Source organism: Anarrhichthys ocellatus, unplaced genomic scaffold (genome assembly GCF_004355925.1).
Source record: "Anarrhichthys ocellatus isolate YVR2014 unplaced genomic scaffold, GSC_Weel_1.0 scaffold89, whole genome shotgun sequence".
NCBI lineage: Eukaryota > Metazoa > Chordata > Actinopteri > Perciformes > Anarhichadidae > Anarrhichthys > Anarrhichthys ocellatus.
This window is the reverse complement of record NW_022280119.1, coordinates 246,573-258,968: the sequence shown is the minus strand read 5'-3', so window position 1 is coordinate 258,968 and position 12,396 is coordinate 246,573. Positions and strand designations below refer to the sequence as shown.

Here is a 12,396-nt window from a genome sequence, read left to right as displayed (position 1 = left end):
CCCCCCCCCCCCCCCCCCCCCCCACACACACACACACACACACACACACACACACACACACACACACACACTTCAGCAGAGGACACAAGTCACTGATAATGGTTCAGTGGTGTATATAGCCATGGCAATGTCTCCTAATGGCCAGTAGGCCGCAGAGAGGCCAACTGCAAAAGATTGAGTGCATGTATTCATCATTGAATGTGTACTACATGTTGTGTCAAAGAGATGAAAACAAGACGTAAATAACTTATGGGGGGAAAAGATTGAAAACAAAACCAAAAAAAACAAAAACATATCGCACGTTTTCTGCTTTTCTACCGATTAAATGTGCACCCGAATATTCAAAGTTAGGATGCAACACCATGAGAACGGTTTAAGAGCGAAGGCATACTCTTAAATCAGGATGTGAGTGACATCTCGCATGTAGCGAAAGAGAAAAGTGCGATGTAATATCCAACATCACATCTAAATAATACAAGGGGAATTTCTATGAAAAAGGGGGATTCAAAGACTCATACACACTATGGCATTCACCTCTATGCCCTATTACTATAGTCAGACATTAAGTGAGAGGTAGCCTACAGTACCTTGTGCACTGAAAAATTTAGAAAACTGTACATCAATTTACACATGGCAGGCTAATCTTTCACATTACTCACACATGCTGCACACACAATTACTCAAGCACACGTGAATCAGGGCAAGGGAAGTTTACACTAACAGCAGCAATATTACCCGCGGCCGCAGGTTTCTCTAGATTGAAAGCCAGGGTTTCCGACAAGATGTTTGCGTTACGTTATTATAAGGGATGTCATCAAACAACAGAAGCTATCAGAAGTGAACTGCAATGGTGTTCCAAATACCACAACAAAAACACATCCCTCCAGCTGGCTTTTCTTGATCAACCACTGGTGAAGACTCAGTGGCCCAACACAACAGTATTACCAAGCCGACCATGAAACGTGGCTTGTTGCACTGTATTCGCTCAGTTTACAAAACAGGGTCTATTAGCCTTTTTTTTTTTTTTTTCCTTTTTTCCTTTTCCTCGTTTTTTTTTGTAAATATCGTGGTTATGGGCCCTTCATTACATGCTGAATCCTAAATCAGTGGCCCCTGGCCACTTGTTGCTTAGATGACCTGGATATCATTAGTTATTTCTACAGTATTAAAATCTGTTAAAAAAGTCAACACTTATTAAACCTAAAAAGACAAACACGCCGATCCTCTCTCCTACACTGCTTTCAGTAGACACACAGTAGACAGCGCGCAGTGATAAGTTGTTCAAGGTCCAATTTTACCACTCAAACCACAGTATAATTTCACAGCACATAGTCCACGTGAGGAGGCATTAGGGTAAGTTTGGTTATGGCAGCTTCTGCTGATGAAGATGACGGTGAAGGGTTAGGTGAAAAGCAGCAAGAAAGTGGAAGTTTGGGTCCTGATTTCACAAAGTATCAATAAGAGTACGCGTTGGCGATGATATCTGAGCTTGCATATCATGTGTGCCAACGTGCCAGGCTTATACAAGTACATCAGGTGCTTAACCCCGCACTGCCCAGGTATGATGGCTTTTGTTTTTTTTATGCCGTTAGCACAAGGGTCATGTAAAGTTAAACATCACAAGATCTGTTGAATACAACATTTTTGTATTCATCAAACTGTAAATTTAATTACAAAATATGAGGTTGCCCACACGACCAGTAGAGAACAGGTTGATCAGGTGGACAGATAAAGATCCCTTATTACCTACTAAATCCTGTTAACTATGGAGGATAGAGCACAAGAGAGACACGTCGTGTGCAAGGGGATCAAACTGATTATTAGCCATGAGGCATATTGTAAGTATTTTATACATTTAAAACTGGTGTACACCCGTCTCCTTTTATCTGCATTGCCATTACGGTTTCCTTTTAAATTGGGTAATGATGTCATGTGCACTCAAAAAAACGTATATGAACTTCCTTGCGGCTCTCAATACATCTAAATCGTGCTTAAATGTACAAAATACTCATATTTTTTAGTAACTTTATGATTATAGGCCCCTATGCCACAATAGGTAACCTGACAAGTGTCTGAGCAGGCACAGAGACAACCGAATCATAGGATAAGAACTGCTGCGGTTGTGAATGCTGTGTATCAAAACTGCATTTATTTTCTTTATATTCAATTTAAATTCCTAAAATTTCCTACATAAGAACACACAAAATGCCACTAACCGGTCAGCAGTATGAGCCTCATATCACAGATAATTGGTGTTTAACAATGCATTCATTAGCCCCCACAGCACTCGGCATTAACACATCTGGATGAGTAAATGCATCACATGGCAACGAAAAGACCATGTGGATCTGAGTAGCACATATTTATGAGGGCTGGGTATCGCCACTAGTTTCCCAAATTGATTGGATTCCGATTCACACGGTCAAAATTTGATTCCATATGGATCCGGTTCGGGATTATTTCAGTTACAATACCAATGTGTAGCTTTGATATGAAAGAGATTTCGAAAGATCAAATGTATCATTAAAAATATTAAAAGGCAGGGTTGGCAATCTTAAGAAACTAGCAAGAGTACGCAAGATTTAAGAAAGTGATCGAACCTAAAAACCCAGCCCAGTGTTGCCAACTCTCTTTCAACTAAAGTAGAGCAGCTAGCTACAAGTTGCTGAGCTTTGAAGCTCGCAGCTTGTTGTGTAACAACCAGTCACTACATTCAGGGCCGAATTAAATGATCGGACGTGCTTGTTACAGTCCTGCGACAGCGACTGATGCCGGATCTTTTTCTTTTCTGTCAAAGCATTTTGATTCAATGATTGCCGTCAGGACGTAATGAAAATTTAAACAAAAATATCAAAAACGCTTTTAAAAGATTATCAACGCTGCCTTTAATGTTTACATTAAGAATTTAGCTGTTCTTGTGTGTGTGTTAAATATTTGCAGGATCCTTCCAGATTAATGAACAGTTTTCCTCTTCCCTACTCTTGAGCATTCTGCTGATGGTTTCTGGTGATCATATCTGTGCATCCCAGGTGCAATCACACTTGGCTTTTCTGCTCACCCACGATGTGTATTGATGTCAGGTGGTGTAGGGGGGGCGTTTTCCTCTGAGCTGTTCTATCTTTGTTGTTCTCTCCGTACAGTGACGTGAACCTCGCCTCATACACAGAAATGGATATCCTCCCCCTCCAAATTCATACTGAACAAAACAAGCTTTAGGATGTCCCCTCAACGTCCGGCTACACTGGAGGCCTTACACCGCCTGAGACAAATCGTAATGGATAGGTCTCTACACTGACAAGTCGTGTCTTTTGAGTGAAATCTTGCAAAGCCATTTATCTCTCACACCGTTAAAGAACATGGCATTTAGCTCTCAGCGATTCCTTTCCATCTATTTAGAATTGGTTTCCACTAACTACAGTCAGTCACAGGCATCAAAACCCTCACTGAGTCTCCATTCTCTCTCTCTCCCGTGCACTTAATGTGAATTTCTATTACCGAATGCTAGCTGCACAGGAGGTCATCCAGGCCAAGAGAGGGCATTTTATCAAAGTCACAGGCGTCAAACAAGTCGCTGATTCCCTGGTCGTCTGCCAAACCTAAAAGGTAGTCATCTTGGTCCAGTAGAGGAGGCCCAAGGTTTAAGAAAGGCCCCAGGGCTGAAGGGATCTGGTCTTCCGTCTGCTGGAGAAGACTAGTGTAAGGGGACGAGATCGGGGAGAGAGTGGTGACGGAGACGGCTGAGGAAGAAGAAGGTGGAGCCAGGGCGGGGATGGCAGAAGTGGACGAGCAAGTGGGACCTGTGAAAGAAAAGGGAATCAACTTGTTATTATCTCTGCATAGCCAAGGAACCGTAACAAGACCTTGTAGGCCAAAAGAGTAGCCAAGTTGACCAGTTTTATAGTGTTTGTTGCACTGGGGAGTACCAGTGATTGAGGGCTAGCAGCGGATCATAAAACTCACGTTTCGGATCACTTTTTTTGCTTTGTTTTGTTCCAGCAGCTGGTCTACAACGCTACGGACTATTGTTTATTTTATTGATTGAAATAAGTAGTTTAAATGATGTATTATAAGCTGCTTAGAGCTTGTGTTAACAGGTCATTATTCTCTAATATCTAGTTTATATTGCTGTGAAAACTTCACATAACTGGGTTGATTTGGCGTGGAAATGTGGTTTCTCAACAAAACTACATTTTACAAGATTACATTTGAACATATCACGAGAACTTCATCATTTATCTTTGTCTAATACTCATTTTCACTGAAGACAGCCTGAAAGCATTATTATGTAACTGAATTGAACCTCGGTAAGTCAGCCGTTTGTGGTACTGCTTCCGTTATTAGCTCTACTCCTGTCAACCATAACACAGATTTGTTCTTCGCAATGTAACATTATCCGGGATCGGCGAATAGAACGCATGAATGCCGATCTCCTGATCGCACATTTTTACTGAATATTGACCGATCACGGTCGTCAGTAAAATAGTATTTTACACTACGATGGTAAAACTGTGTAATTAAGCCAAGATTGTGGTTTCAATCACTCCAGCTTTGTTATGCTAGCCTTTGCCAGCCTGGAGAAGTGTTCTGACGTTGTCGACATCTTTGTTTGTACCTTTACAGCCACAGCATTGCCAAAGCCAATCAGTAATTCAATGTGGTACAATCCCCAGACTTTTAATCTCGCACCAGTTACATTTTTTTCTCATGTCCAAAGTGATGTTGTGCATGACAAGATGCAGTACAACATAAACTAAGTACCAAATTTGTCAAATCAGTCTCAGTACTTTGGGCTAAATGTTAATATGCCAGTCTATATACAGTCAACACTGCATGTCTTAAAGCACCCTGTGTTGAACATAGAAAGCAAAGTGGAAGTAGCAGAAGACTACTCCACAAGTTACATATAAAGGTCAGCCTTGTTTCTTTATCCTTAATGTCAATCAATTCATTTTGCACACCCCCGCCTATCGAGACAAACCTTGAAGGACTTTGAGGAAAGGTGAGTTCCCATTGATGTCCATGCTGCCGTCTTTTACAGGACTCCTGGGGTCATTCTCCTCATCTGGACACAGCAGGACTTCTATAGGACCCTTAGTGCTGGTCAGATGGATGGACAAACTCTGGAGAGGGAAAAGAAATAAAAAATAAAAACACAGACAGGACTGCACTTTATTAGAAAGACGGCGAGACTTAAAAACAAACAAATCTGCTTTCCATATGCCCTCAACCTGGAAATGCTCTACCAATATATATATAAACCAACGGTACTGGACACTATATATGTTATGTACAGTATATGTGTACCAAATAAACCGAGTAACTCCGTAAAAATGTAATAGTATCATTCGTACTAATATTTTTTCATGCAACGTCAGAAGTCAATTTCCCCAAAAGTCCAACTCTTCCCTCAAGGGAAAAGCAAGTAATAGGTCAGCTGACAAGTGAGCAAGAAGCAGAAGTTTCCTCTCGACAGCCATGGCAGCTCCAGCTTGTGTGTTTTGCACGTGTGCACATACCTCATCAGGGTCTGGTACTTCTAGTTTGGTGTCTGTGGGCGCTTTGACGACAATAACAGTCTGGTCTCTGAGGTTTCCGAACTGTTTGATGTCTTGGTACGTTACATAGGCATATGTGGAGACGACAGGGTTAAGGAAATAACACAACATTGTCAGTACATGTCAATACGAAACATACATGTATGTGCAAGCCGGAAAATGCTCACTATAGGATCACAAACCTCCAAACTGCTTAAGTGATTCCTGTGCCATGCATTACCTGGTGTTTTCATCGAGATGAGTTACTTAACATTTTATGCACCATAATGTAAAAAACATCTGCTTTATGTGACATATGCGCTACAGATAAGACGGTCAGAATGGTTGTTTTCCAAAGACAGAGTTGGAAGATGAAGCCTTGCACATCGGCTTAAGATCTGGTATATTTTTAACTGATTCAGCTATTCCTAAAATACCAAAATCCCAATGGTACCACCATGGTCCCACTGTGAGACAGGAATAAACAATGTGTACAGACAATTTACACCGCCATCAATTTGGCAAAGAGATATGAGAACATAGTTACAGGACGTTTTAACACATGACGCGTCAGCCAACAACAAAAGGATATTTCTGATTGCTTTGCAACTCGCTCACGTGTCTCATGTCCAAGCTGCATCTCTGGATGAGTTGTTCAAGCCTCTGCTCTTCTTCCCCCAGTGCAGAAACTTCTGCTGTTAGTCTCTGTCTCTGGTTCAGGGCCCCCTCTACCTCCAACAGACTACAGCCCCTGTGTGAGAGAGAGAGAGAGAGAGAGAGAGAGAGAGAGAGAGAGAGAGAGAGAATCAAAACAGATTTAGTTCTGGCTCAAGAGCTTCACAAGCCCCTATATTAATGAATCTTATTCATGGTTTTAAAATATTTGGTAAAAAAAAAAAAGAACGAAACTAAAATACACAGTTCAATGCTTTCTCACTGTCATTCGATACAAGATTAACGCAGCAGTTTGTCTGTGGTTATTTACAAGTTAAGTGACTGATATGGATTGAATTCATTTCAGCTAAACTTAGGCCAACCACATCATATTCAAGAGGGTCCACACCGGGCCTTAACTAAAAGAGCAGAGTTAGATTACATCAGAGCGGTGCAATGGATCACAAAATGTATCGGTCACATCCTATCACTGTTTTGAGACACAAATCTAATCAACAGGGAACAAAAGGAGAAGCCCTGATCATGTTTTTCGTCAATTCTGTTACCAAACCTTTCGGAAAATGCTTCTTATTCATTAAATACAAATACAAACAACAATACAGTAGAATAACCTTAACAATGAACGCCATTAATTAAACCGAAAGACACGTGTCGCAGCGCTGTGCCGTCCATCCGAGCTGAGAACAGAGAAGTGTCCGGCTGAGTCTTTCCCGAGTCACGGCATTGAGACGAGCCAGAGCCGCTGTTGCTCGTGTCAGAGCACAACCCATGGGGCATTCGGGCCAAAAGGGCTGAGCCGAAGCCTCAGCAGGCCGCACTACATAGGCGTAAAAAATAAGACTCGTGGACTCACAATGAAACAATCCGAGTGTTTTTGCATTAATGAGTCGGTGCTGCCAACTACCGAGAGGTCAAAGCGCTCCCTCGGACACAGCTGTTAGCTCCGGTGCTGCCAACAATACCAGCTCCTTCCTGACGATTTCTAACGCGGATTTGTTGTTCATGACTCCTTAAAAATATGAACACCAAGTATTTGAGTGATAGAGTGGCAGAGTGAGCACTTACATCCACTGAATGTTGTTCTTTGATTTCTTCTTGATGAGGTGAATGCCTTCTAGCACATTGGTGATATCATACAGCCGCCTCTTCTGTACCTGAATGTAGAGGACACAGGTCTCATCAACTGTGTAAATTACCAATCACAGCAAAAAAACAATCCCTAACACAAACATCCAAAACTTTTTCAATGCCTTTTCTTATCCCTCCCTTTTCATTTTTAGGATCCGCGCTTAGAATCGTTTCAGCAGCATCGCTAAAAAGATTTACATACAAGGTTTTCTTTCTTTTTCTTAGTGTCTGATGAGCCTTTTTCTGTTTGGGTCTGAAATTACCTGTAAGGTTTCAGCGGCGAGGTTCAGGTCCAAGACACCATCGGAAGACTGAGCAAGAAGGTCCACAAACTTCTTTGTCAACAAGCCGAGGGAGGTGTCGTACCGAGTCTTCTCTGGGGGAGACTTGGGTGCTACGGTAGAGGAAGAGTAGTAGGAAACGAGAAATGAAAATGACAATGTGTTTTTATTATCTGACTTGACGTTGAATATTTGCAGGGAAAGTCAAACATTAAACATCCTAGCAACAGTTAAACTCGGTAGGACAAAGCCCAAGTAAATTGTGCGTTTGTCTATTATTTGAAAAAGTAAAGTCGCTCACGAGACTTCAAAAGGCAGCAGTAGAAAAGTGTAGTCAGTTTGGGGAAACTGGTGCGTTTTGTACTGGACAACATCATTGATTTAATTTAAGCGCCAATGCAATGATGGCAAAACTGAGTCAGTCAGGATATGCTGGAGGGAAAGGACTCAATCAGTCAGAATCAATGACATTTTCATGAAGAGGGAATCACAAACTCTACAGGCCATGAAACTAGTTGAAGTTCACCTGAACTTGAATCAATCACCAGCTGGAAGCATCTACGTAAGGCTCCGAGTTAGATGTTTGCCAGCTGGACTTGTATGTCAATTTCAATGGCTCTGTGTTGATAGCATCGGTTCCACTCATCAGAGGGTGACATCACGTCATCTCTCTCAAACCTCCAACACATCCTGTGGCTGGAACCAACAAGATAGCACACTGCTGCAGTGGCCGTATATCGTGAAAACAACAACTGAGGTACACAGTTTGTTTCTTTTCAAGTTTCAATTATATTCAAGTCCAGTACGTACACATGCAGGGACTAAACTGAAAATAATGAGACGGTATCTTACTGTATTTTTGAGTGATTTTGTTTAACCGTTGATGAGAATGTCATCAGAATGAGCATCAAGTGTCCGATGTATCGAACACAACTGTATGAACCAGCTGAATAGAGGCTGTTCCTGTATTAAACTTGGTGTGGACCGCCTCTCGCACAGAAGGACGCTGTATCATTGTGCTGTCAAATTCTAGGTAACATGCGGAAGCTGGCGGAGGGCTCCTTACTTCTGGGGGTCTTTAGCCGTGCCCCATTGGCCACCGCGGTCGCTCCTCTGCCTCTTGGAGTCCTGGTTGGTTCTGACTGGTACTGGTGGTCCGAGTCATCGAGCGCCAACCTCCTTTTTGCCTGGGGGGGGACAAAAATACGACGGTTATTTGGCAGGCATCTCATCTTTGAAGCCACCAGAGATTAAGTGTGATGCTAAATGCATCATTACTTTTATCTTTTGTCTCCAGCATCAGAGTTCTCAACCATTTAAAATGTTAAATGAAAAAGTTTATACATTGATAAAGACCGTGCACATGGTACAGAAATTACAGTGTTAAGATTCCTTTTGGTCATTGAATGTAAGAGGTCATCATTCATCTTCTGTCTTTTCCATTTTAGTTTTGACAGTCGGCTTTTCTTTTATTATTTTGGAGGTGGAGCAGTCAAACCTGTCATGAAATAGTCATGAAACAGTTCAAAAGACAAGATGTTTTATCGTCAAGATTCCAGCATTACGTGTTTAAACTGCTGGTCTTATGTTGCGCAAATCCAGTGTTTGTGATTTCTTCTTTTCTCAACGCATTGGCCAAGACAAACCCACATAGCTGAAGAGTGAGTCACACCAATGGGTTTGATCACATTGCTGCACAGTAATGCCAGAGAAAGACACTACTAGTATACTTACAGACCAGATAGCCCCATAAATGAACCCAGGAGGGGGTTGGGAACCCAGGAGATCCCAACCCACTGTTCCAAGAATTTAAAAAAATCAATCAGTTTCCTGTAGACTTTCGACAGAATATTCAAATCCAAATTTGAATGGCCTTCCCGAACAGTTTTGGGAGAATATGGTCTATTTGGATATGATCCAGCCTTTCCACCCCCTATGTTCACATTCATCTTCACTCCGAAGTTACAGGTTGCCAATGTCCAACCTGTCAGTCAATTTATTATATTGTAGTGCTGGTGTAGCTTGACAAAGGTGAGGTAGGTTCACCATATATGGCTTCAGCAGTAGTGGGCACCTTAAATGTCGGCCTCATCAACACTGTCGTGCTGGACACCATGTTTAAGAGCATTTAAGCTCCGTGTTCAAAACCCCAGGTCATTTAAAACAGTAAGAGTTGATTTGCCGAAGCCTAATAACCAACTCTGAAATACATTTGCTGTTTCGTCAGTGAAAAACTGAACACTTCCCCTTTCAGTAGCCTAAATTGGCATTTTAGTCATAACTTAAACCTGGATTGTGGATTAGTGAATAGTCTCCTCAACCACAGGACCTTTGTAACTTCTGTGTTGGCGAGAATCCATCCTGTTTTAGTGTCTGAGCAACACACCAGTACCAGGGTGCTGGTGTAGTGCATTTCCCTCCAAGTCCCACGTAGACAGGTTAAGTCAATTCAACACTCACTAAATTACATATTTCAAGCATAGTGAACCCCACAATTAATACTTTCTTGCTTAATCAAGCCCCAAGTCTGAGAAAGAATAATATGCCCTCTGTTGACAGTCAAAATGTCAGCCATTTTATATCAGCAAGCAGCTCCCCTCACCCCCTGCCTGGTCATGGCTACAGCCTGAGATACAGAGAATGGTTTAGTTCATGACAGATAAACAGCCATGAACGAACCAACACCCTGAGTGCTGCTGAAAACTATTTAGTGTGGTCTGTGCATGCTGAGAACACAGGAAACGTGCAATCAGTTCTACAGCAACAAACTCCAGTTTCACTTTACTTGGCATAACGTTGCACTTTATTAACAGAGAGAGAGGACATTAAAAACACAAAATTAGGATAAAGGCCGCCAACGAGTAACGTTGTCCCCAATCAACACTGCTAACGTTACTAGCCTTGAAAGCTAACACATTTTCAAGCTTCATCCAAGTTGGCTCGCATCTTCAGAAACGACTGAGAAATATCTGTCGAGTAGTTTCACAAGTGAAGTGAAGCTTTAGCTACGTATAACCCCCATGTAGTCGCGTGTTTAGCCACTCGTGTCTGTTAGAAAGCTGAAAAAAAAATTAGGTAACTAAGAGCCAAGCAGCTCCACAATACCCCCTCACCCACCCCCAAATTAGGGCACCAGCAGCAGCCACTAGGCCACCGCTAACGTTACTCATCTCTTACCAATATTTCCATCTGGCTGCAAGGGTGAAGCGAACTCAAAACCACCATGAAGTTAGCATAGCACGCTATTGGATGACATGTCTAGGTTTCTGCAAAAGCAAAACTAACTTAAACTCGACGTGTGCCTCCTCACAGTCAGCATACCACCCAACCAACCCACTTGAGTAACTTAGCTAGCGGTAGTTAGTTAGCCACCTCGCTAGGTTGAGGGAATGCCCTGGCTAAGCAGCTAACGTTAGCTGCCCGAACAACAAGCTCGGCTAGCCTAGCAAGCTAACATTTAGTCGGGTCTGTGGCTAGTTGTAGCAAGCCAAACATATTGAAACGAGCTGTGTAGATTATTACCGGCGGTCTCCCCAGAGTGGGTCGTTGTCCGGCTCCGTTTGCTGCAGCTTGTTGTGGAGTTGTGTAAATGTTGTTTATCTGAGGTTCAGACAAACACACATTTGATGTCTGTGTAAGGTTGCAAGGCGGTGGGGTGGTTATTATTTGGATATACGTAGCGTTGGCTTGACCGGGGTTTAAACGATCCGTGAGAGTTGTTAAAATGATATTATTGTCCAGAGGAGAGCCCCCAACCCCCGCTAAAATCACTTTGTCCGGAGCCGAGGAGATCCCTCTTCTCATCTTGCGTATTCGGTGTAACCCCTTTCTTGTCTCTGTACTTTCAAGCCCGTATGTCTGCTAATCCGCCGCAATAGTCACAAAAATAATCAGACCGAAGTAAAGATGACAGTCTGATGCATCGACTTTTGTAAAGTATTTTTCCTTAAGGAAGTGCATTTAGGCAGATGCAACGGATTAAAAAGTAGCGCAACTCTCGTTTCCCCCGTCTAGAAATGGCTTCAGGAAACGGCCTGATGAATGAAGGGATACGGTTTACGCGCTCAAGAGCCCTCCCGCGAAACTCAGATTTCCCGGGAAATTTTCAAACAGAATCTACATACTTGGCGCTATTGGTCTTCCGGAGAGGAGTCCCCGCCCTTATTTCCAGCCATATTTGCCAATGACAGATCACGATTCGGTGCGCCACGTGCTCATTGGCAGTTGTAAACAGGCCGCGTCATCTGACGCGCCTTGCACGTTCCCTGACAGGACGCTAAGCGGCGCGAGTGACTGATTGCTGGAGAGAAACGTCCAGCCCTTGCATTTACGTTCGGCCCCCTTTTTAAGCTTGATTTTTCTGAGCCCTTGTATATCAGAATGACAAAATGATCTTTGGGCATTCAATGCTGACCTCCTTCTATACAAATGGTTGCTGTGATTGCAGATCAGTTGGTAAAACCAGTTGAGTGAAAAATAGAGTGATACTAACAACTTTAAAAATACAAAATATGGTTTAATTTGAATGTTAATATTTACGCGTCATGTTTTTTGCACAGCTCCTTTGGAACCATGTATGGCCTGTGTACTTAGTTTCCTGTGTCATTTCTTGCAGAGCATGTTTTTTTTAAAACATTTGAACTTTTTTTATGTTCTTCTTTGCGTCTGGTCAGTGCTTCTAATTTTGAATATCTGTTAAGTGCATTGATGAATCAAAGCAAATCTTACCTGTGCTGTGCGTGAGCATAATGCTAGAAATGAACTCACCAGAAGGGCAG

At 42.4% G+C, this 12,396-nt stretch overlaps 1 protein-coding gene across 2 annotated transcripts in view; it reads right to left on the bottom strand.

Moving 5' to 3' along the window:
* The window catches only part of LOC116398750 (transcription factor E2F3), a 34,154-nt gene extending 22,513 nt beyond the window's left edge, over window positions 1-11,641 (bottom strand). The window contains exons 1-8 of one of the 2 annotated variants that reach the window (XR_004213769.1): window positions 11,141-11,641; window positions 8,685-8,805; window positions 7,601-7,731; window positions 7,275-7,363; window positions 6,127-6,285; window positions 5,517-5,631; window positions 4,979-5,120; window positions 26-3,797 (exon numbers count right to left, since the gene is read on the bottom strand). Coding sequence is in view for 1 of the 2 variants with exons in the window: in XM_031875330.1 (XP_031731190.1) it covers window positions 3,502-3,797; window positions 4,979-5,120; window positions 5,517-5,631; window positions 6,127-6,285; window positions 7,275-7,363; window positions 7,601-7,731; window positions 8,685-8,805; window positions 11,141-11,422 (1,335 nt within the window). In the remaining variant the exon portion in view is untranslated. Of the gene's footprint in view, window positions 1-23; window positions 3,798-4,978; window positions 5,121-5,516; window positions 5,632-6,126; window positions 6,286-7,274; window positions 7,364-7,600; window positions 7,732-8,684; window positions 8,806-11,140 lie in introns of those variants that run through there. The other variant, XM_031875330.1, reaches the window with a different exon arrangement.
* Window positions 11,642-12,396: the final 755 nt, after the last annotated feature.